General features: G+C 38.5%; 2 protein-coding genes across 2 annotated transcripts; both read right to left on the bottom strand.

The window, feature by feature from the left end:
• Positions 1 to 16,744: 16,744 nt before the first annotated feature.
• Positions 16,745 to 21,398, bottom strand: LOC306867779 (putative RNA-binding protein 15B). The gene has a single exon (XM_079413649.1). The coding sequence runs from the start codon at positions 20,516 to 20,518 to the stop codon at positions 18,083 to 18,085; it is 2,436 nt and encodes an 811-aa protein (XP_079269775.1). The 5' UTR covers positions 20,519 to 21,398; the 3' UTR covers positions 16,745 to 18,082.
• LOC306867780 (mesencephalic astrocyte-derived neurotrophic factor-like) lies at positions 21,034 to 24,009 on the bottom strand. The gene is made up of 4 exons (XM_079413650.1): positions 23,659 to 24,009; positions 23,033 to 23,160; positions 22,164 to 22,305; positions 21,034 to 21,896 (listed from the first exon to the last, which is right to left on the bottom strand). Exons 1-4 carry the CDS (start codon positions 23,744 to 23,746, stop codon positions 21,712 to 21,714), a joined length of 543 nt encoding a protein of 180 aa, XP_079269776.1. The 5' UTR covers positions 23,747 to 24,009; the 3' UTR covers positions 21,034 to 21,711.
• Between the last annotated feature and the right edge of the window lie 1,611 nt (positions 24,010 to 25,620).

Genomic DNA, 25,620 nt, shown 5'->3' with positions numbered 1-25,620 from the left:
TATTAATTTTCTTTAGTCATTATCTTCAAAATCAAATTTCTGAGTTGAAGCTGGCCAAACTTTGATTGAAAGCAAAAAAAAAGACAAAAAAAAAAAAAAAGACAATGACATAATTGAACTAGACTTCAGACAGTAATATGAAACCTCAGATACAATAATTGCTTATTGGTATTAAAACTATGTATGTTAAAGGGGTCATCGAATGCCCATTTTCCACAAGTTGATATGATTATTTAGGTTCTTAATGAAAAGTCTATAACATACTTTGCTTAAAATTTCTCAATGGTAGTGTAAAAAACACCTTCTTTACCCTGTCAAAATCAGCTCTGTTTTTAGCACGCTGTTCTAGTTCATGTTGCTTTAAATCCTAGTGAGCTCTGCTGACTCCGCCCCTCTCTTCCGTGGAGTGACGAGCAGACCATAGATATGTGTAGATTCCCTATTCGACCGCTCCAGACACTTTGACGCGTCAGCCATCTCGCATTCACCATAATAATCAATGAATATTAAAAGATATACAAGCATATAACTTGCTGTTGTAGATGCACGCAGTCAATGCGCTCAAAGATTCGCAGACCGTTCCAAAAAGGTGGATGGCTTACGTATTGCGGCCCATAGAAACAGTCGATAATGAGGCATTTAGGTATATATATATATATATATATATATATCTATGGAGCATACTAAACTTCTGCCACGAAACTGGCTAACTAGCACATTATGAAAGGCAAAGGTTCATAAAAAGATTAATAAAAACCCTTAGACTCACTTCTTCTGTAGATAAAGCTGGATCACATCCAACAACAAAATGCCTCAATCGCTTAATCAGAGACATCTTGTCTTCTCCTGCACAGGAGACGGACAGCTCTCAGCTCACTCGGGGCGGGTCTAAGGTAAGACGCTAGTGTCAATCAACTATTGTGCAAGGGGCCTGTACAGAACTACGTCATTCTGACAGGAGTCTCAGAACAGCCTGATTTCAGAAAGGGGATTTAGAAAGAAAAACACTGGGTGGATTTTTATCATTATAGGATGGATGTGTACACACACTTCCAACACACATTTATGTTCAAACAACTTGAAAAGTAAATTTTGCATCCGATGACCCCTTTAAGTCAGCATGAAATAGAAATCCATATATTTTCAAAATGCATCTTACAGATCTTATAGGGAACAAATCTTCTATGCAGGTTTCATTTAAAAAATGTTTTTTGACCTTGTCATTTTTAAATCAAAATGTTTGAAACCTGTAAGACCTTCGTTTTTCTTCGTAACACAAATTAAGATATTTTTTGATGAAATCTGAAAGCTTTCTGACCCTGCAGTGACAACAATGCAACTGACACGTTCAAGGCCCAGAAATGTAGTAAAGACATAATTAAAATAGTCCATGTGACATCAGTGGTTCAACCTTAGTTTTATGAAGCTACGAGAATATTTTTTTACTGGGAATGAGGATACATTTCTGGGTCTGGGAACGTTTCAGTTGCATTGCTGTCTATAGAGGTTTAGCTTTCAGATTTCATCAAAAATATCTTAATTTGTGTTTCGAAGATGAACGAGGGTCTTATGGGTTTGAAACTACACAAGGATGAGTAATTAATGACAATTAAAATTTTGGGGCAAAATCTCCCTTTAAACTCAGAATCAGAATCAGAATGAGCTTTATTGGCCAAGTATGTTTACACATACAAGGAATTTGTTATAGTGACAGAAGCTCCACAGTGCTACAGAAAGACAGCAACAGGACAGGACACAGATAATAAAAGAACAACAACAATTAACCAAAAGGCAATGTACAAAGCAGCAAAAACACAATATATAATATAAACAATTATGTATGTACAGGTCAAGTATGTGCAAATTAGAAATGAGAAATAAAAATAAAATAAGTGAGTGTGGTGAATGGATAATGTATTATAGTTGTGTGTTCCACATTTATTGTCAGGTGTTCATGAGATGGATTGCCTGAGGGAAGAAACTGTTCCTGTGTCTGGTCGTTCTGGTGCACAGAGCTCTGTAGCGTCGATCAGACGGTAACACTTCAAAGAGGTGTGCTGGGTCCATAGTGATTTAATCAGCCCTTTTGCTCACTCTGGATGAGTACAGCTCTTGGAGAGTGGGGAGGGTTGTACCAATGATTCGCTCAGCAGTCCGGACTACCCTCCGTAGTCTTCTGAGGTCAGACTTGGTAGCTGAGCTGAACCAGACAGTTATTGAAGTGCAGAGGATGGATTCAATGATGGCAGAGTAGAACTGTTTCAGCAGCTCCTGTGGCAGGTTGAACTTCCTCAGCTGGCGAAGAAAGTACAACCTCTGCTGGGCCTTCCTGACAATGGAGTCTATGTGAATCTCCCACTTCAGGTCCTGGGAGAACAAGGTGGTGGAGAGGATGGTGGTGCCCAGGAATCTGAATGACTCCACTGCAGTCACAGTGCTGTTCATGATGGTGAGTAGGGGAGAGCAGGAGGGTTTCTCCTGAGGTCCACTATCATCTCCACAGTTTTGAGCGTGTTAAGCTCCAGGTTGTTGAAACTGCACCAGACAGCCAGCTCCTTAAAGGAACACTCCACTTTTTTTGGAAATAGGCTCATTTTCCAACATCCCTAGAGTAATACAGATGTGTTTTACCGTTTTTGAATCCATTCAGCCGATCGCGGGGTCTGGCGGTCCCAAAATTAGCATAGCTTAGCATAAATAATTGAATCCGATTAGACCATTAGCATCTCATTATAAAATGACTAAAGAGTTTCGATATTTTTCCTATTTAAAACTTGACTCTTCTGTAGTTGCATCGTGTACTAAGACTGGCGGAAAATGTAAAGTTGTGATTTTCTAGGCTGATATGGCTAGGAACTATGCTCTCATTCCGGCGTAATAATCAAGGAATTTTGCTGCCGTACCATGGGTGCAGCAGGCGCAATGATATTACGCAGCGCCTGAAAGAAGTCCCCATCTAGGTAACTTCCAAAGTGACCGGCACTATGTTTGTGTAGTTGCTGAGTTACAGCCGGTGAGTTTAGTGGCTGTAAAAGAGCTGATCTCCCCCTTTAAGATCATCCTTTAAGAAAAAGTGATGGACCTGTGTGCGATTAGCCATGGTTATGTGCGTTGTAAAGGGCTGTAATAGTAAGTCGAAGGTGTATTCCACCGTCATGTTTCATAGAATTCCAACGAAAAACAAGCAACAAAAGAATCAATGGCTAGCTGCTCTGAACATAGATTTGAAAACACCGGTAGAATCAATCAAGAAATGGCGTGTTTGCTCCGATCATTTTGGACCAGATGACTATTTGGAAAACATGGAAAGTGTTACCCATACTATGGTACGGCATCTAAAGAATAAGGCTATCCCAACAATCTTCAGAGTACAGACAGGACCAAGTGGATCATCACCCATGGCTGTAAGTGTAACATTATTATCACTTTTGACCACATTGAAAAAGCACTGCTGTTGTCATTAGCTGCCTGTGTAATGCTATCAGATAGGGCTGTGCAATTAATCGAATTCGATTAATTGCACAGCCCTACTATCAGATTTGCTCGACCATTTGTCTTATACAGTATATATTAGTTCTGTTGTACAGTTCTAGAGAGGTAGTGCATAGTTTGATTAAAAGAAACGCGTGTAATTGTCAGTATTGCTTATCGGAATTTTCTGTGGTACAAAATACAGCCCTATCACCAAAACTGATCCGATTTTTTTTTCAGAGTAACAAATTAGCACTGCTCAAGACTGTAGGCCTACTATGCTATATTGATTTACTGTAGAAGGGGGGAGTGGCATTTGAATCATTGAAAGTGCTCTGTCCGTGGTTTCACAATCAGCTTTACAAGCAGCCTTTTGCCAAAATGTATGTAAAAGTTCGTCTTCTGTGTATTCAGGTTCAAACAGATATGGTTCAGGTTCTGTACCAAAGGAAATGTTTTCTAAATCGTCTCTTACTAATGTCTCCATGGTTGCAAGGCACGCTCCCTGTGCAAACAGGTGGTCACGTTATACTATTAGCAGGCGCTGCGTAATATCATTGCGCCTGCTGCACCCATGGTACGGCAGCAAAATTCCTTGATTATTACGCCGGAATGACAGTATAGTTCCTAGACATATCAGCCTAGAAAATCACAACTTTGCATTTTCCGCCAGTCTTAGTACACGATGCAACTACAGAAGAGTCGAGTTTTAAATAGAAAAAATATCGAAACTCTTTAGTCATTTTATAATGAGATGCTAATGGTCTAATCGGATTCAATGATTTATGCTAAGCTATGCTAATTTTGGGACCGCCAGACCCCGCGTTCGGCTGAATGGATTCAAAAACGGTAAAACACATCTGTATTACTCTAGGGATGTTGGAAAATGAGCCTATTTCCAAAAAAAGTGGAGTGTTCCTTTAACCTCCTGTCTGTAAGCAGACTCGTCACCATCCTGGATGAGGCCGATCAGTGTGGTGTCGTCTGCAAACTTCAGGAGCTTGACAGAGGGGTCTTTAGAGGTACAGTCGTTGGTGTAGAGGGAGAAGAGCAGTGGGGAGAGTACGCATCCCTGAGGAGCTCCAGTGCCTATGGTTCGAGTGCTGGATGTGAATTTAAACTGCGCCCCTTTCTTAAAATTGACTGCAAGATCCCATTTAGATCACATTCAGATTGCATTCAGCCAATGGACAGAACCAAGTCTATCCATCAAACATCTGTTTTTTTGCATTTCTGATAATTCATATCACTTACATCAATATATCGCTGTATGTCACAATATGTTGCTACATCCATTCCATTGCAACTTCAATGCAAAACATTCATATACAAAAAAGTAATAGTTTGAGCAACGTGTCATGAAATCTTTTGATGCAGTTCTTCACCAGGATTTTGCATTTTAAAAATTTTTTTGGTGTGTTTAAAGGGATATTTCACCCATAAATGCAAATTTTGCCATCATTTACTCACCCTCACATTGTTACAAACCAGTATGAATTTCTATTTTCTGTTGAACACAAAATATAGATTTTGAAGTACGTTGGTAACCAAACAGTTTCTGGTAGCCATTAACTTTTTTTTTTTCATATTAAGGAAGTTAATAGCTACCATCAGCTGTTTGGTTTTAAACATTCTTCAAAATATATTTTTAAATGTTCAACAAAACAAAGAACTCTCCCTTTAATAGCTGTTGGAATTGCACTAACTGCTTCACCAGATGCATATACCGTCACTAATCTCACGCTACATCTGTCATGAAAGGTTAATATGCTTATGTTAAAAATCAAATCTTCAAATCAGCTTTTCTCTGCATTCATTATGCAGTCTTAATGCCAACACACAGTCATTAGAAGATTTGCCTGGTCTGTCAACATCGACGTTGCATTTTTACAAGGTTAGCATCCTCTCAAAAGCTAATTAAAAAGCCATCGCGCAGTGGGCCGTTAAAATAAGCAGTCTAAAATAAGACATCCCACTTTTGTTTGAACAAGTCTCTGTTGTGTCATTTCATTTCTGAGGAAAAACCCCTTGAGACTAGTACAGCTGAATCTCAATAGCAATAGCTAAAATTCATGTGTATAATAAACAAACTGCGCTATAATAACATGCTGACACATCAGCCGCCCTTTCTATCTTGCTAACCTGGGCCGAGAGTGCCGCCCATGGCGGTTTGCCATCACGCCACCAAATGCAACGACGCCAGAGATGAAAGCAGTCTATGAATAAAGCTTACACCTCCCAGCAGCTGCTCAAACACAAACAAATTCTTACAGGCGGGGTTTTCTGTCCCGAACGGGTGGGTGTGTGTGTAATGACAGCCTAAACACAGTCTACATCTCTCACAAAGGAGCTCACCGATGCCCAAATGCGACAATCCGTGACATCTTGCACAAAAAAAACACCAAGTTTAGTGTCCTCCATTGATGTCGACTGTCCACGGCCTGAGATGGATACTTTACAAAAGTAATTATGCAACGATAACCTCCTACACCCAGCGAGTGGAATAATAATTGCAATTTACCAACAATTAAAGACAATCCGGAGACAAAGCGGTTGGAAACGGAAGCCGGTAATTATATGGTGATGGCCATTTGGCTGTGGCGGGAGCTGAACACCAGTGGGCTTGGCATGCGAATAAAAGCACAAGCTCTATGCCATGTACTTGGTGTAAAAAAAACATCAAATTGGAATTGAATTCAGAGGAAAGAGAAATTCATCTCACCCCATTAAACAGAAACTAGAGTGTATTTTTAGCCTAAAGCTATTCAGGATTATTTAGGGCCACTGTGACCTTCCCCAGAGGCAATGCAAAAGCCTGTAAAATATTTTGAACATAATAAGAAAGTTATTAAGAAAAACTGCAAGTTCATCTCTTATTAACAGGCCAAACAAAACATCCACTTCCCATCACGACAAACTTCTTGAGATGATTGTTTCCCCTATACACCTTGTCCTGGATTTACCCTTGGCAGTGTTGTTATAGTATTAATATTATTGTATTTAGAATTAGCTTTTATTTGTATATTTGCAGTTTTGATTTTACTTTTAGCTTAAAGGGATAGTTCACCCAAAAATGGGTGTATAACTCACCCTCATGTCGTTCCAAACCCGTAAAACCTTCGTTCATCTTCGGAACACAAATTAAGATATTTTTGATGATATGTGAGGGCTCTCTGACCCTCCATAGACAGCAACGCAACTGTAATGATCCCAGGTCCAGAAACGTAGCAAGGACATCGGTAAAACTGTCCATGTAACTTGAGTGGCGCAACTTCAGTTTTGTGAAGCTACAAGAATACTTTTTGAGTGCAAAGAAAACAAAAATAATCTGCCATTTTGGAGAGTACCCAAGAGCGTAATCAGCGTTGTTTAAGTTTATGCAATATATATATTGTGTAACATTAGTAAAAACTAATGAGATAATAGTATCTCAATAATACTAAAATATCACTGGCTGAAAAACAATTACAGTATTTTTTGAGATAATCAGCAGTATGTGTCATATAACATAATAATAATAAATACAACAAAATAGACTATTTTAAGGCAGAAGTGACTACTAAGACAGCTGAAAATTATATATGAATATGCATATTCTGAGCATGTAATAAATTAGCTGAGCATTCTTCAAATAAAGGTCAACACAGTCCTCGACACAAATATAGGTTTTTCAATGATTAATTCTTAAATTTTTAATACCACCTTCTGCCACTTCCCCATCAACATCAAGTAGTAAATGACGATTCACAGCTGTGACATAAAATAAAGACTTTCCTGGAGACCTTCAGCTATATTCAGCCCATACTTCCTTTCTCAACAGGAAATACTATACATGTTCAAGTGAATGCAGTTATGACTGCTTGTTCCCCCTGCTAACTATTATATGGATGGACGCGGCGTCACAAAAGGCGCGTGGGTTGGTTTTTAGTCCCTGTAATTACGCGCCTATAAGAGTGAGTCACACCGGCAGATCTGAAACTTATACAGCAATCCTACAATCAGCCACAATGAGGGTTTTCAGCACAGACAATCTAATGCCAGAGGTCTGCGTGTTAAGCGATTAAACATTGGTCTCGTGAGAGGAGTCGGTCCCTCACACTCATTCACGACGGTCCGTTGAGCACACAGCCCATTCATCAAGCCATTCATACACACATCATGTACAAACTGCCTTCCCATTCACTATATGCAAAACAAACTGTGAAAGCACGACTGAAGCTTCCTTCCGGGGGCTGAATGACATTTCTTAATAGTGATCCTCAATCCAATAGCATCAAACTCCTCACCTCGTATCAAAGGCCTCTGAAGTTTCCTCCCTCGGTATCCCAGAGGGCCACGCGTGCCCTGATGGTTCAGGAGGACAATCAGAAAACGAGATCAATCGGGCTGAAACAGGAGGAGGTGAAGCACCTGGACACTCGTCGCCATCTGTTAGCCTGGAGTCGGTCATCTGGAGAGGAAAACAGCAGAGAGCAACTTTTAAAAAAATCGTCCATCACAATGAGAAAAAATATATTTAAGAATATATATAAGAATATATTTCTGATGTGCAGCAAAAGATAATTGAGATTCACAAATTAATGAAGTGGCTTTAAGAAAAGAGCTAGAGCAGTGAAAATTCCCATTTCCACCATCAGGGCAATAATTAATAATTTCCAATCAACAGAAAATGTAATGAAACTGCCTGGAAGAGGACGTGTGTCTATAGACCATTTCAACGGATATTCGGCGGTATAAGGAAGTGACGTCTTTGTTCCTCGGACGTTTCCGGTTAGCGTTTGAGCGCATTCAAAACAATAGCGGCAGGCGCTTGATGCACAGTGGGATTGCGATTAATTTATTTAATCCTGCTGTTTAAAATGTAGAAATTAAAACTAGATCCTTGTTGCTCGGTGCTTGGGTGCTCCCTCTGGGCTGGAACTAACATTAATTTATAAATAATCGGAAACTAAAGGGTTTAGATTTCCGAGAAACGCGCCTGGATTGCAGCAGTGAAGCGAAAAGCAGAATAGCCAACTAGCAGCTCTAGGATATAATGTACAGCACATTTCGATTCAGGTAAGGACAAGTTCTTGTTTTTTTTCCATTTGATTCGTTGTATTTATTTACGTTAACTCTTCAAGTATGATGCAGCATTGTGTTTTCGTCATTGTTTACATATGCGCCTGGCATTTTGATTCTTTTTAGTGAAAAGGGTCAAGCTTTTATTTGCGTTTTGTTGGAAGCGTTATGTGGGCTATAATTAAACATGAGTTCTCATTAGTTGTCTAGCTATCTTGTCAGCAGATAAATCCAGTGAGTAACATGTTATAGAAATGTATTCTCTAAACTTGAATGTTGAATAGTGAAACAGTTAACGTTAACTGCAGTAGTTTACAAAAGCTAACGGTAAACATTTTTCATCACTTATGCTTGTCTAATGTTAATTCCAATATGTACTGATGTATTAAACAATAGTATTATTTGTAAATACTGTGTATTAAATAAAATAATTGTTTTTTTACTTTTGTCTTTAGGAAAGTCATCATCTGTAATGTAAGACACATAACCCAGTGAATGCTACAGGGAGACGGGACAGTGCAAAACCACATGAGACCATATGAACACCCAGATGTGTTTGAGAGCTTGAGGATGAAATGCAACGTAGTACTCAAAGCTGCTCATGGTTAGCCTGCTGCTTTTGATATTGATCACATGTTAATAAATTTGCTGGAAACAGTCTCTGTCTTTTGTTTATATGCAGTACTGGTCAAGTGTCTGGACACATTACTATTTTTTTTTATGTTTTTGAAAGAAGTCTCTTATGCTCATCAAGCCTCCATTTATTTGATCAAAAATACAGACAAAATCAGTAATATTGTGAAATATTACAATTTAAAATAATGGTTTTCTATTTTAATAATCTTTATATTTATTTCTGTGATGCAAAGCTGGATTTTGATCAGCCTTTTCTCCAGTCTTAAGTGTCACATGATCCTTCAGAGATCATTCTAATGTGCTGATTTGGTTATTGTCAGTGTTGGAAACAATTGTGCTGCTTAATATTTTTTTCTGGAATCTGATACTTTATACAGGATTGATTGATTGAATCCTGACAGGGATTTTCAAAATAGAAATCTTTCCTAACAGTATGTCTTTACTATCACTAAACAAAAACAAAACAAAAAAATAATTTAATATCCTTGCTGAATAAATGTATTCATATTCTTTAAAAAAAAATAAAAAATACTGACCCCAAACTTTTGAACAGTAGTGCATGTTTTTACAAAACATTTCTATTATAAGTAAATGCTGTTCTTTTATTCAAAGAATACTAAAATTATCTCTGTTTATAAAGAAATATTAAGCAGCACAACTTTTTCCAACACTGATAATATATCAGCATATTAGAATGACTTCTGAAGGATCATGTGACACTGATAACTGGAGTAATGATGCTGAAAATTCAGCTTTGCATCACAGAAATTATATTTTAAAGCATATTAAAATAGAAAACCATTATTTTAAATTGTAATATTTCAAAATATTACTGTTTTTGTATTTTTGATCAATGAATTGCAGGCTTGATGAGCATAGGAGACTTATTTAAAAACAGTTAAAAAAAATAGTAATAGTGCCCAAACTTTTTACCTGTATGTGTGTTTACAGTAAATGTGCATAAAAACATACATACCCACATATATACTGTATGTAGTGTGTGTGCATTTATTAATATGCATGTAGGTTATACTTTTATCTAAGAAAAAAAAAAACAGGTTTATGTATAACACAGTAGCCAGCATTGAATTGCATTCATCTTGTTTATTTGTGACCACATGATGGCTCAGATAGAGCATTCAAATGCTTTCTAGCATTGTTCCACAGCAACAAACCTGACCAAACTATGCACACATTTTAAAACGAATGCAATCAGTAATAATGGCATGAAGTGATTAGCTTACTAGCATTCATTTAGCGCTGTAATAAACATGCATGTTCTGTAAATCTGCAGTGAAACGATATGTATTGTGAAAAGAGCTGTACAAATAAATATGAATATTTGCGTAGACATGCAGACTGACCCAGCAATGCAAGTGAAATGTCCACAAAAACCTCCCCGGACATCTTAGCACAAACCATGATAAGTTCGTAAGTAACACTGTTTGTCTTGCTTCGGTTTAACCGAACATAAGGCTGATGTCATCCATTGTACAAACAAATGATCCCAACTTTTCCGCTCAGGAGTTAATTGTAAGCATCTAGTATGCGATACATTTACTGCCATCTCGTGTACACCACAGCATCAATCAGAGCCGCTTTGATCCGTCCGGAAGACTTTTAATGTTCTTTGTTAGTTTGCACCTCAGTCATATTTAAAGGGTAATTCTATTTTTTTTTTTTTTTTAAATACCTAACATGCGTTTTCGCTAGATTTAAAAAGTACGCGCTGTAGGTTTTGATAGATCTGAGATTTAAAAATGGTGCTACCGGAAATGCTTCAGGACCAGACATGCGCAGAAGCGTTCCAACGCCTTTGTTATTGTTTACATCCTTGAAATGGTCTATATCGTCCTAATGCTCGGTGAGGAGGAGAGTTTGAGTGGCTAAAGACTCTTCAAGGATCACAGCTGGAGAATTGCAGAAAATAGTTGAGTCTCAGGGTCAGAAAACCTTAAAAAAAATTGTCCAACAGCACCTACATCACCACATCTTGTTTGGGAGGGTTTCAAGAAAAATTCTCCAAGCTCATCCAAAAACAAACTCCAGCATATTCAGTTATCAGACACGACTGGAACTTCAAATGGGACTGGCTTATATGGTCAGATGAAACTAAAAATGAGCTTTTTAGCAGCAAACACTCAAGATGGGTTTGGTGAACACAGGGATAAAAAGTAACCCATGTGTACAATGAAATATACTGCTGTATTTTTAATGTTGTGGGCCTATATTTCTGCTGGAGGTCCTGGACATCTTGTTTAGACACATGGCATCATGGATTCATCAAATACCAACAGATAAAAAATCAATAAGTGACTGACTCTGTTAGAAATCTTATAATGGGCTGTGTTTGGATCTTCCAACCGTACAATAATCCAAACACAAACCTCAAAAACAACACAAAAATGGGTCACTGAGCACAAAACCAAGCTTCTGCTGGCCATTCCAGTCCTCTGACCTGAACCCTGTAGAAAATGAGTGAGGTGAACTGAAGAGAAGCACCACCAACATGGAGCTGGGAATCTGAAGGATCTGGAGTGATTCTGGATGAAGGAACGCTCTCTGATCTCTTGTCAGGTGTTTTTTAACCTCATCAGGCATTATAGGAGAAAATTTAGAGCTGTTAAACTGACAAATGGAGGTTTCAAAAAGTATTGAATAAAAGGGTGCCGTTAATTGTGGCCAATGTGTATTAGAGAAACGTTTATTTTATAATGATATTTCCCCTCATTTTAAATTCTTATTATCCAATGAAAGGTTAATAAAAGATCAAAAGGATTAACAATGCAGATTTTCACAGCCGCCTTTGATTATATTTACCAAGGGTGCCTATATTTTTGGCCATGACTGTGTGTGTGTGTATATATATATATATACACACACTTATTTGGAATTATTATTTTTATGTTTTTGGAAGAAGTCTCTTCTGTTCACCAAGGCTGCATTTAAAATACAGCAAAAACAGAGATATTGTTAAATATATTACTACATTATATATTATTATAATAGAAATATAAACAGAAATATTGTGAAATAACTTCTTATAATTTAACATAACGGTTTTCTATTGTTGCTAAATGTAATTTATTCCTTTTATAAAAGTTGTATTTTCAGCATCATCGCTTGTCTTCAGTGCCACACGATCCTTCAGAAATCATTCTAATATGCTGATTTCCTGTGCTCAATAAATAAATAAATCTTATGATCAATGTTGTTGATTTTTTGTTTTTTTTGGAAGCGATAATTTTTTTCAGGACTCCTGTTATTAATAAAAAGTTCAAAAGAACAGTATTTATTTGAAACATAAATCTTTTGTAACATTATAAGTGTCTTTACTTCACTTTTGGTCAATTGAATGTGTCCTTGATTTAAAACAAACAAACTAAAATAAAAACTTTTTATTTATAGATTTATGAATTTTCAGCATCATTTCCGTTTTCAGTGTCACACGATCCTTCAGAAATCATTCTAATATGCTGATCTACCACTCATAAATAAATGTATATTGCATTTAGTTTTTTTATTTATTTTCTTTTTGGAAATGATACCTTTTTTAACAGGACTCTGCGATTAATATAAAGTTCAAAAGAACAGTACTTATTTGAAACAGAACTCTTTTGTAACATTATAAATGTCTTCGCTTTTGATCAATTTAATGTGTCTATTAAAATAGAAACCAGACATTTTACATTTGTTGTTTGTTTGATATTTTGAACAAAACAAATGCAACCTTGGTGAGCAGAAGAGACTTCTTTCAACAGATAAAAATCCTAATATTATTTTTATTCTATATATATATTTTATTATTTATTATTCCAAACTTTTGATTGGCAGTGCATCTTTGAATTATTATTTTTTGTATGGATCCATGTACAACAACATAGGGTGCTAAAAAGCACTGAGTTCATTGATTCGTCATTACATAATTGCTGTTAATAACTGCTTTATAGACTGCCTACGCTTGTTAATGGAAACTGCTGTATCATAAGCTCAAACAGCTCCCCTCTGACAGTTTCCCTGCTGTAAACCATGCTCTTTATTAACATTTACTTCTAATTAGAGATGGGATACACGCACTTCCCCTAAGGCGACCTAAAAAAAGTGTTAGACTGCTGTTATAAAATTTTCACATATATATATATATATATATCCATACATACACACACGTATAGATACATACATATAGACATATATAGATACATACATCCGTACATAGACACGCCATTTCCATTTCAAATAAATACTGTTCATTTGAACTTTCTATTCATCAAGAAAAACATAAGAATTTGAAAATATATTTCACATAAAAAAAGTCCTTTTAAATTGTAATATTTCCCAATATTACTGTTTCTACAGTATTTTTTAATCAAATACATGTGGCCTTGTTGAACATAAGATACTTATTTCAAAAACAATCATATACTGACTGAAACTTTTGAAAGGTAGTATGTATATTAATACAGTGAGCAACATGTTCTGGATACGTTTTGTGAGATTTGCCCGTCTGCAACCAGAACGAACACCGTTTAGTCAAGTCTCTACCGGGCAGCATTGTGCCTGCTTCATGGTTTAAAAATACACCCGCAATCTCATCGAGATAAAACAGTCGACAATTGTTTCTAGGAGATTCCTGCTCTCGTCTCTGCCTTAACCGAGTCGGATTTGCGAGACATGGCCGTAAGCTCTCGACAGCGGTGAGCAGCTTTCTTTGTAGTCATGAAACAATGCCTAAAGCGGTACGGTAGGTATGTCACAAAAACATGTGATGCCAAAAACCACACGGCCACCTGCCCACTTGACAGAATGCAAAGCCCAGGATCCAAAGCGGCTCAACTGACATCATCTGCCAGGCCTTTCGGGTCCCTGCTGATGTTGTGGTCGCATCATATCCTGCCAGCTTTTCTAGGTCTCCATTGGTGCATGTATGGATTCAAGGGTTTTCAGGAGATGATTTGGATATCAATGTTTGAGATTCTGGAAAGGTAATAAACAACAGCGTGAGCCTATACATCCATAGATATACAAAAGGCATGCATAATTGTACTAATTCCTTAGAGGTCTAAGCTGGACTAATGGATGGAAAGCACCATGTGTCACTAATGGCTGAACTCTACTATGGTCTCGTTCATGTGTTCTTACCGAAGGTCCATAAAGACGAAGAAAACGACATGTGATCTGGTCGTCGGCCAGCTGAGAGGCTTATGGGGCCATGTTTCATTGATTTTCCTCGCTTTAATGGATTTCATTGGACCCTCTCATGATTCCGCATTAATATTTCATTACTTGTGTCTTCCATTTCCTGCGCTAGGCTAGCTTACAGTGAAGTGCTCTGGGTCGATGGACTGCTGCTACCAGGAACCGGCCAAAACCCTGAAAAACCCGATCCTCGTCTGCACCCAGAGGAGAAAACTCGTGATTCCAAATGAAAAAAGGGCAAAAACAAACTGCAATGAGACTTGTGAATACATAACCTTGTGTGGTACATTTTTCATGTGAAAATTTTAAAAGCAAGGTTATTTTGTCGGTTTGAATTGTTTTGATCCATGCTGTACCTGAAAGAACTAGGTGTGGGATTTTTAGTTAGAAAAATCAACGTTTGATATATTACTGGGATGAGGTGAATTACGGACGGTAATGTATTCGAGTGCAATAGCGTAAACTAAAGCGATCCGACATATACAGGTCAGACATGGCACAGCATGCAAAAGTGCTTTTCTTAAAAATCCTTTCAAGTGCTGCTTCAAAGGATCCATCAATGGCAATGAAGTAAAAAAAACATTGCATCTGTGACAAATAGTTAAGAGTTGAAAATTCAGTTCAACTAAAGCACATTAAAAGCTTTAAAAAAAGGTTTAACGTCACTTTATGCATGTTTAATTTGAATAACTGGAATAAGGAATTCAGAAGAATTATCCTTAAAAACATTAAAACTCTTAAAGCTTTCATCAACATCCATAATTCACTTTAAACAAGTAATATGACGTAATGAAAGCTGTAGATTTTTTTTTATTTTGGACATAATTGTTCTGTAAATAAATATAATTATTAAATTTCAAAACAAGTATGCCCAAAATTTGAAAAACTATAGCTTTCATAGTGTGTATATATATATATATATATATATATATATATATATATATATATATATATATATATATCCACATTAACTTGCTTATATAATAATTTCAGCATAACAGAGAGAGAGAGAGAGAGAGAGATTTGTTATTGCTATTAAGCAAGTTAATGTGGGTACATACATAAATTGGTTGTAAAATTGTAAATGTATATTTTTTTTATAATTTTTAAATTTACATTACCTTACGGGCCTGTTTACCATTTAATAATAATTGATAACTTCAAATTACGAATTTCAAATACATTTAATAAATTCAAATAGAACTTCATAAACGCCTCACCTGAACTGAACATACTGCCATGTCAAGTACTGTTTTATTTCTGAAAGACAAAAAACATCTAGGGTTTGTGAAACAGACAGCGGATGTAATATGGGAGGGAACAACCGTTTTTGAATGCATTATGGAATAAAAAGCCGCTAACAAATTAGTATACTTGAACTTTGGTCAACAGACCTTAATGAGCGTATTGAATGCGACAGTTCAATGACAAATGTATTTGCAAGTAATTCACACAAATTTGAGTTTTAAAAATGAGGTCCAGTATGTTTTACGCCCATTATAGCGAACCACCAGAAGGGGACTTTAGTCAAATTGCTTGTGCATGCTAAGGGACATTTGACTGTTTGACATTTGTCCCTTCCGGTGGACATTTGACCACCGGAAGGGACATTTGACTGTTATCAGTAAGTCATAATTAAACTTCAAGCCAAAACCATAACTTACAGTCAAACATAAATTGATTCAGGTCACCACATATTAGCTCGGAGTTTACATATCACAGTTCTCCAACAACAGATATAAGCAGACTGGCTCAGGTTACTCCAGTTTGTTGATAAGTGCAAACACAAAAACCTGTATAAATGGGCAATTTCTAGGAATTACCTGTCACCTTGAGAGCAGGCGGTCCAGTCAATTAAGTAACTCTAAAGCCTTTCTGCACAGATAGTTGGGAAAGCATTGGGAGAGCTGTCAGGATTTGACAGACAGGACTGCTGCGGCTTGATCAGTTTAGATTCTCTCATTGTGACATTGAGAAACGAGCTAATTAAGTGATAGTCTCAAGTACAGTGCATTATAAATAATTAACAAGCTTCTGAAAACAAAAAGGCTGGCTAATCTTCCAGCGTCATGTAGATCTATATATTAAACACCATAAATACCACATGCAAACTACCTCATTTGCATACCGGCATAGGGCGAAACTAAATGAAGTCTGCTTTCAAGTCGGTTAAATGCAGCAACAATGTCTCAGCAAGCGTTTAATATGCAATGCACTGACTGTTTTCCCTAAAGCAACTTCCCACTTGCACAGCAGGAACTCGTGGTTTCATATGTTAAGGTTGAATTTCTTTGACCACACTGCCACCTAGTGGTTACTCTAAGCTACTTCACAGTCAAGCCTCATTTGAACTCTGGAATTTTATATTTTTTTTAAATGGATGTGGTTGCCTGGTTACCACTTTAACCTTCACCTTTTTTGTAGGCTGGACTGAGATGGAAAGGTAACTATGGAGACAGGATTTATGCTCGGCGATACAAAATCACGACATTGAACATTCAATGCGGTTTTGCAAATAATGACGGAGGTACGATTTAAAAACAAGCACATGAAATGTTTACTTATTTTATACGCCATACATGTTTTGCATACAGCTTTCAAGAAAAAAAAAAGTATTACAAAAAAGGAGTGATAAAAGAAGGGTAAAACAACAACATGATTACAAATAAACAATGGAAAATTACCGTTCAGTGCAAAGGGTTGTAGTGTTGGCGGGTAGACTTTCAATCCCCATCATTATCAATTAAAATCTGAAAATAATACTTGTTTCTGGTTCAAACATTATTATGAGTTTCAAATCACTGGACATTTTAGAGTAGCACTTGTTTAAAATGTATTGGCTCAATAGGTTAAAATGACTTAGTCATTCAGTGGAGGGCAGTTGAAAAACAGCTAAGGCTTAAGACATTCCTGCGTACAAACACAGTCACACAAGCTTGAACCGTAGTGTTTACAAACATTAGTGTGTCTGGATCGGTACAGTAATCGTATGGTCACATGACCTTTCTGTTAGTGCTGCAGGTGCATATTTGTAACAACATACAATAAAAATGCAGTGGGCTCAAAGACTAACTTCATTTTTTCAAGCATACCTGATGTGTTAAATGGTTAAAGAGGTAGATGCTGTCAGTTAATACACAAACTCCTCACCTGAACTGAACATACTGCCATGTCAAGTACTGTTTTATTTCTGAGAAACAAAATAAAACATCTAGGGTTTGTGAAACGGACAGCGGATGTAATATGGGAGGGAAGAACCGTTACTGAATGTGTTACTTAGTAAAAAGCCGCTAACAAATTATTATACTTGAACTTTGGTCAACAGACCTTAATGAGCGTATTGTATTGAATGCGACAGTTCAATGGCAAATGGATCTGCGAACAATTCACACAAATTTGAGTTTTAGAAATTAGGTCCAGTATGATTTACGCCCATTATAGCGAACCACCAGAAGGGGACTTTAGTCAAATTGCTTGTGCATGCTATTATATAAAACGGAAAATTTTGAACACCGCTGACAGAAATTTAAAACCCCTTGATGGGAAACTCAATTGCAAGTTTATAAAACAACTTATCTGGGGATGCTATTCAATTTCCAAAACGTTTTAAAGAAACGCTGATCAAGTGTGGGAGTATTAAAGTAAAAAGGTACATCCGTCCTAAAATAATAAAAGGCATAAAATTTCTGTGTAACGTTCTAGAGTTGGAATTGAAGTGTTAAGGCGAGTCTTTAACAACCACGATGACCAGGTGGTCCTCCTCAAGTTTCCCAAGAGTTTTCAGAGCAGCCTGGAGATGCTGCTGTGAGAAGTCACATGGAGGAAAGGCGTACAACATGCCCCCCATCTCTCGTTCTTTGGGGCCACCGAGGGGCAAGCCGATGACCCCTGCTGCCTGCTTGTTCCTGAGGTATGTCACCAGGTTGCGGAGAAGGCGCTGTTGAAGGCCCGGTTCTGGAGGAGGGGCATCGCGGTCCATGGGCCCCTGGACGGCAAGGAGGACAGCGTAGCCATCCGGGCTGCCTAGCTTGATGCGTCGCGTCACCTCGTCCAGTTTGGGCTGATCCAACCTCAGCCGCTGAGCGATTTTAAGCTGCGTGATCTTGGAACCACCTGCTTGGTTGTCTTTCATGAGGGCATGGAGAAAGTTCACGCCCCCCTCAAGCATGTGCATGTTTGTGGGGAAGCAGCTGTTTTTAAGAACGAGAGAACCATGCCACACGCGATTCAGTGTTTGGGCGTATTCAGAGAGCGTGCTGGGCTTCTTGGAGTCTGTTTTGGACTTGTCCGTCTGCGAGTCAGGGTCGCTCTCGCTTTTGCGGTGATTGCGATCGCGCTCCTCCTTCCTCGGATGCAAAGGTTCATCCTGTGTAGGACGTTCGTCGCTGGAGTGTCTGCTGATGTCGGGGGTGTGATCAAGAGGCTCTGAGGTTGAGTCCGGAAGACGGCCGCGACCCCTATCCGGGCTGTCTTCGGGAGTAGACGGTGCTCCACCTCTAAGCTTTGACCTCCCACGTTCCTCGGCAGGACGGTCGGTGGGACTGAGGCTCTTTCTCTTGCGCCGCTCCTCCCAGTTTTTCCCGCGTTCTAGCTCTCGTTCCTTTACCCAGCGCTCCCTGCTGCGGCTACGACTGCGCTGCCTGACCCGCCCAAATGCCTCCGGGTTTGCTCGCCGCTCAATTCCTTTCGGCGGACTCCAGTCCCGGTCCGAAAGGCGCTCTCTTTCTCTCTCCGCGAACAGGGGGTGTGAAGGTGAGCGAGCCCTCGCTCTCAGTTCTCGCTCCAGGCTGTGATGGCGTCCGTAACCATCGGCTAGAAGATCATAATGTGGAGGCGGGAGCAAAGGTGGCTGGTATTGTTGAGGGTACGCCCTCGTCTCTTCAGCTTTAGCAAAATCCACACGCAGCCGACGATTCGGACCGCCCAGAGGGAAGCCGCGCATTTGCGCACAAGCAGCCTGGGCTGCATCCAGGCTCTCGTAATGAATATAAGCAAAATTATCTCCTTTCACATAGTCTATGGTGCGAATACTCCCAAAGCGATCAAACTCACGGGCTAAAGCAGCCAGTGAGGTATTCGGGCCAAGTCCACCCACCCAGAGCCGAGTCGTTGGATTGGCCTTCCCGTATCCGATCTTAATCGGGTTGCCGTTAATCATACGTCCCTGCATGGCCACTTTGGCCCGGTGAGCCATATCCAAGTTCTGAAATTTAAGAAAAGCATAAGCACCTCCTTGTCCACGAGCGGGCCGCTTAATAACGACTTCCTCGATAATTCCATACTTGTCAAATCCTTGTCGTAGTTCCACTTCAGAAATGTTATGATCCAAGTTGCCGATGAACAAATTCCTTGTGGCTCTCTGATCGTCCTCTGGTTTTAAGTCCTCCTCGGGAAGCTGATATGCATACGCACGGCTTCTCTCCTCCAATGCGCTGTAATAGTCCAAAACACGGTCCCTGCTGAGTCCCATACCATCAACGTAATGCCTGGGCTTCATATCTCGAAGGGCACTACTCCCAGCACCCGGTGAAAGAGACCGCTGCCTGTAAGTGTAAGCAGCACTATGCAGAGATACATAACTCACATCTGGAGGCGTGACGCTGCGACGCCGCATGTACATGGGTTCAACTTTGAGTGGACGATCATATAGCACCAATCTGGTTTTTGCATGACGCGCTTCCCGCGCGTTTTCCGTGTGTCTGAAGTTGACATAGGCAACGCGACCCAGTTCTGGCGTGTGAGACAGCTTGACGCTCACATCCCCGAACTTTTTAAACTCATGAAACAGTCCGTCCTCGACATGTTCATCAGAAAGCTGCGATCCAAGATTGCTGATAAGTAGTGTCTTGTATTCTAGGCGCGCACCCACCGTGTCTGCGGTTGGGGGCTTACCTTTAGGCAGGACTGATGTGGTTCGGAGAGGGGCTCGACCCAGCAGACCCAGTTCATGATGCGGGCGGTGATGCAGACTCTCTCTCTCCTCACGGACGCGCGGTTTGTCCCGCTCTCGGCTGCGGCTTCGTTTGTGATAAGCTCGGCTCTCGGCGAGCAGCAGCGCGAGCGGCGGGTTCGGTTCGCGCTCTCGGTCCCGCTCGCGGACGCGTTTGGCGAGCGTTCTGGACGGACTCGCGTCGCGCTCGGCCTGCCGCTTCATTTTACAGTGATGCTCCCGCCGCAATAATATAAAATCAGCTCCGAGGTGAAATCTCACGGCTCCGGGAGATTTTGCACATCCGTGAGGAGGGTCTTAACTAACGTTTGCACGGGAAAGCTTTCGCCTGGATGTTGAATTTCGCAGATAAAAATAAAACGGCAAACATTAGCGTCCCTTCAGCTGCATCTATTCCGCCATCTTGGACAAAAGGAATGTGCGCGCTCCGCGAGTGGGAGGAGCCTCTGCTGACGTCAGAACGCATCGCGTGACGCTATTGTAGTTGTTGGAAAATCAATAAAAATAAAGTTCTAATGTATTCATTCGTTTCATAAGAATCAGTTTGAAATGGATTACTATCCTACTGCACAATACTATTTACATGTGAAAAAACAATTTTTTTTCGCAAATGTAGTATGTTCTCTATGAATAATGCACTCTATTACATACCCAACACATGTATCAAAATCATAACTATAATGAATAATAAAACATGAATTCATATGACAACCCAATTTCTGCGCATTAACTTTAATGTACCAAAAGCTGTGATGTGATATACAAAAACTATTGCATTAAATAACCATATAATTTCATTGCCATGGTAAGCAGGTATTTTGGTAATTAAATAAATTCTAAGTCCCTGAAGGAAATTTTACAAAAATGGACCAAGATGAAATATTAAATTCAACTCATACAGAAAAATAATAAACAAACAAACAAAAAACGGACAAGACCAATTTATTTTTCTTCTTTTAATGAAAAAAAACAGTATAATTATTAAACATTTTACAGCAAAGTCCACTCAAACTGACCCACGCATTTTGAAGATGAGACTCTCATTCATTGGATTTCATATAATGTGCCAACTAAGAAAGTCTATACCCTCAAAAAAAGAATAGAAAATCAAAATCAAACTAGGCAAAGTGTGTCGAACATGTTTCCCATAACATCAGGAGGCAAATACAAGTGGTGTTGGATATTAGTCAGAAATAGCACATTGAAAGTTATAAATTAACGGTTGTATTCTCATGGAAGTGCTTTGATTCGGTTTCTTGATGTTTACCCCTGGAGCACATGATAAAATGACAACACAATGCAAACCCCACTGCCAGGTGGTCAGTCAGCTGCACAGCACAAATCCTCCACCCTAAATGCCTTTGGCCGCTGCCTTGGTCCCATAATTCCCTGTGAGTTTACAGATCTGTCCGTGCCTTGGCTGCATTGGGCGCATACTTGGGCATTAGCTCATTGATCTTGCGGATGAAGTCAGATTTCTCCACACATCCTTTGCAGGACTCGCCCCATTCCTCCAAAATTTTCTTCAGATCTCTCACTTTCAGCTTCTTTAGGTCGACGGAGCTCAAGTCAACTTGTTTATCTAGAAGACGGAAAAAATAATAATGGCTTGCAGTTCTGTCATTGATCCACCACATTTGATTTCAAAATGAAACCACTTAAAAATAAATAATAATACATAAAAAAATTCAATTTAATGGATATAACTCAATATATCAACCAGAGCAATTAATTGGTCAGCTTGAGCTGGGCAGGACGCTTAAACAGAACAATGGATATGTTATACATTCATATTGGTCAACCACTACACAGACGCAATAAATTAGTCCGTGGAAACTTTTCAACTTACCATATTTCAGTTCACAGATTTGACTGTCCTTCTTTTTGAGCTTTTCACAAATCTTTTCCACTGGCACATGGTAACTCATCGGTTTGGAAACTTCATTGATTATTTTTGTTGCTGCATCACTTGTTGCCCCTATATAATAACACTGCACATACACAAAACATTAAAATCAAATAAACAAGCAAAATGTATAGAAGCGATATTTCAGCCGAAAATGAAAATGTACTGAACTCTGTAGATGAGTTTGTTTCTTCATCGGATTTGGAGAAATGAGGCATTGCATCACTTGCTCAGCAATGTATCCTCTGCAGTGAATGGGTGCCGTCAGAATGGGAGTCCAAACAGCTGATAAAAACATTACAATAATCTACACCACTCCAGTGCATCAGTTAACATCTCGTGAAGGGAAAAGCTGCATGTTTGTAAGAAACAAATCCATCAAGACATTTTAACTTCAAAATATTGCTTTGGGCTAAATACCGGTCTTGTTTTGTCTGAATCAGAAGAGAAATATGCACCGATCAAGCACCGTTTACAAGTGAAAACACTTTTTCACTGAAGGAAACTTTATTATTGACAAGTATTTTGGCCAGAAGTGAAGGTTTGAAGTTACAACGCCTTAATAATGGATTTGTTTCTTATAAACTAAAGTTGCATGGATTATTGTGATGTTTTTATCAGCTGCTTGGACTCTCATTCTGACGGCACCCATTCACTGCAGAGCATCCATTGCTGAGCAAGTGATAGAATGCTACATTTCTCCAAATCTGATGAAGAAACACCCTCAGGTCATTCAAGATGTAGATGAGTTTGAGTACATTTTCAGCAATTTTTCATTTTTGGGTGAACTGTCCCTTCAAACACACACTTACAAATCGATTTTCTTTTCCTTTGGCCTCTTTGCAAGATTTTAGAAGAGCTTTTTCGATGGAGTCACTGTTGAACTTGACGTCGTTGTCTTGTAGCGTCTGGTAAAACCGCTCCAGGAAACCCACACAGACTGCAATGCAACAATCACACACAAACAACTTTATTAAATAACATTAGTCACATTTATGAAAATATACTGTATAGCATAGTATAGTCAATTATTCATTGATTGACCTCTTTGTAAATAAAATAATAAGCAATTATTACAAAAACAGGTGTGCTATCTAGATATGATGAAGTGCTTATTATTGATAATAACCTGTATTATGTAATCAACTGCGTACAGTATGGTATGATTTTTTACTGAAAAGATACCTAATTTACATAATTGCCTTTAAAAACACTAATATAAAAACTATTTTAAATTGTGCATATATTATAAACATACATTATTACAAAAAACCCTACAAAAATAATTACTGATGCAAGTACACGAAATATACCTAATAATAAAAATGAAGTAACTAAATAAACAGTATAACCTTAAGAAGATGAATAAAACGCAGATATGAGATGCTCTTGTGTGTCCAGCACATGTTTATATTATAAATATATTACTCAAACTCACCTTCACACTCTCCATCCCTCAGAGCTTCAGTGTAGCTCGGCACCAGCGCAAGGGCCAGGGCCACAGAAAGCCCACTTAAATATATCATCCTTAAACCAAACAAACGTTTCTAACTTACTTACTTAAATGCGCTTTGAAAAAGTGCTAAACTGGGGTTTGAACGAGCATTAAAGATACCGGCTCTACAACACGCACTGTACAGATTCAACAGCGCTTCCTATAGAAAAGACCCGCCCACTCTCTCACCTGATTGGTTGCCGGTCCACTCTTCGCGCGTCTATTGGCTGGCTCGGCACGTCGCAACACGCACTCGTTTCTGAATGCATGTGCAGTGCTCATCCACGGAGTGAGTCCAGTTGGCGGCTTGTGATTGGTTGTGAAGGTGAATTCTCTTGGTGACGATTTGGGCTTGGTGACGTGTGGTTGCACCAGCGCCACGTTTGTAGTTCTTTGTCATCTGATTACGTTAACTCATCATGCAGTGGGCGCAACGAGCTATTAATGTGTATGTTAGTAAGAATATTACATACGAAGCCCATTTTGGCGATATTTCCCTCACATTATAAGTACTGTGGCGGTCTGAAGGCAATACCATGGTATGTTGGTTTCAAACACCTGAATTCAACTTCAAAATCATATTTTTGCTATAGCTCTTTAAACCACATTTTTTTAAATATTTTTTTTTACTTTAGACTTTATGACTTTATTTCAAACATGTAAAATAAATACAATAAAAACTAATAAAGAAAACAGCACAATACAAAACCATGTATGAAAAGGAGTAGGAAGCATAAGTTTATTTAATCCTACCGCTTCTCCACTCTCCCAAATATTGTGTGATTTCTATAACCAGTTTTATGAATTATCCTTATGGCTCTTTTCTTGCAACATAGATAGCGGTGATAATCTGAATTTGTAAGTATTGCCCCAAACCTCTGAACAATAATTGAAATATGGTAATATTAATGCACTATAAAGCATGTAGAGTGGCGAACATGCTTTGCTTTTTCAGTACTGAGATACTTCTAGAAAACGGATGTTGTACATGTTTAATGTGAGATTTCCAACCTAATTTATCATGTATTATCACCCCAATAAACTTATTTTCATTAACCCTTTTTATATCCACACCATCTATCTGTATCTGGACTTGTGTACACTTACCAGTTAGTTTGGTTAATGTTTAATGCTAATTTATATCAAACCACATCTTTAATTTACTAATTTCTAAAGTAATAGTCTCCAAAACCTCCTTTAATAAAAAAAAATAAAAAAAGTTTAATCTGCAAATAAAACTAATTTGACTAGTTTTGATACTTTGCAGATATAATTTATATAAAGCAAAAATAACTTTGGACCCAGTATTGACCCCTGGGGGATGCCGCAAGCAATGCTCCAGCACAAAGATGAATATTCCCCCAACTTCTCAAACGTTTTTCTGTTTCTTAAATAACTTTTCACCCAGTCCAGTACTACCCCCTAATCCCATGCGTTCCAGTTTATTATTAATTCTGATCAATTGTGTTTTAAGAAGTGCCAAAAGGTTTTTTTTTTAAGATCTGTAAAATGTCCAACTGTAAACTGCTTATGATCTATAGCAGGGGTGTCAAACTCAGTTCCTGGAAGACCACAGCCCTGCAGAGTTTAGTTCCAACCCTGCTCCAAGCCTTTAGGACTTGATCAGGTGTGTTTAATTAGGGTTAGGGTTAACTAGGGCTGTGGCTCTGCAGGAACTGAGTTTGACACCCCTGCTTTTGTAATTTCTTCAAATCAATTAATGCCAATGATGTTGAACTATTTGATCTGAATCCAATTTTCCTGTCAGAGAGTAATTTATGTTTATCTAAAAATGTGTCTAATCTAAAAGTAAATACTTTTTCTAGAATTTTAGAAAATTTTGGAACGGAAGAAACACTTTCCTTTTCATTCAGGAAAGCGTTATAATGAATAGATATTAAATGA

This window comes from Barbus barbus (assembly GCF_936440315.1).
Source record: "Barbus barbus genome assembly, chromosome: 49".
In the NCBI taxonomy this organism is placed as follows: domain Eukaryota; kingdom Metazoa; phylum Chordata; class Actinopteri; order Cypriniformes; family Cyprinidae; genus Barbus; species Barbus barbus.
This window is presented reverse-complemented; position numbering and strand designations above follow the sequence as displayed.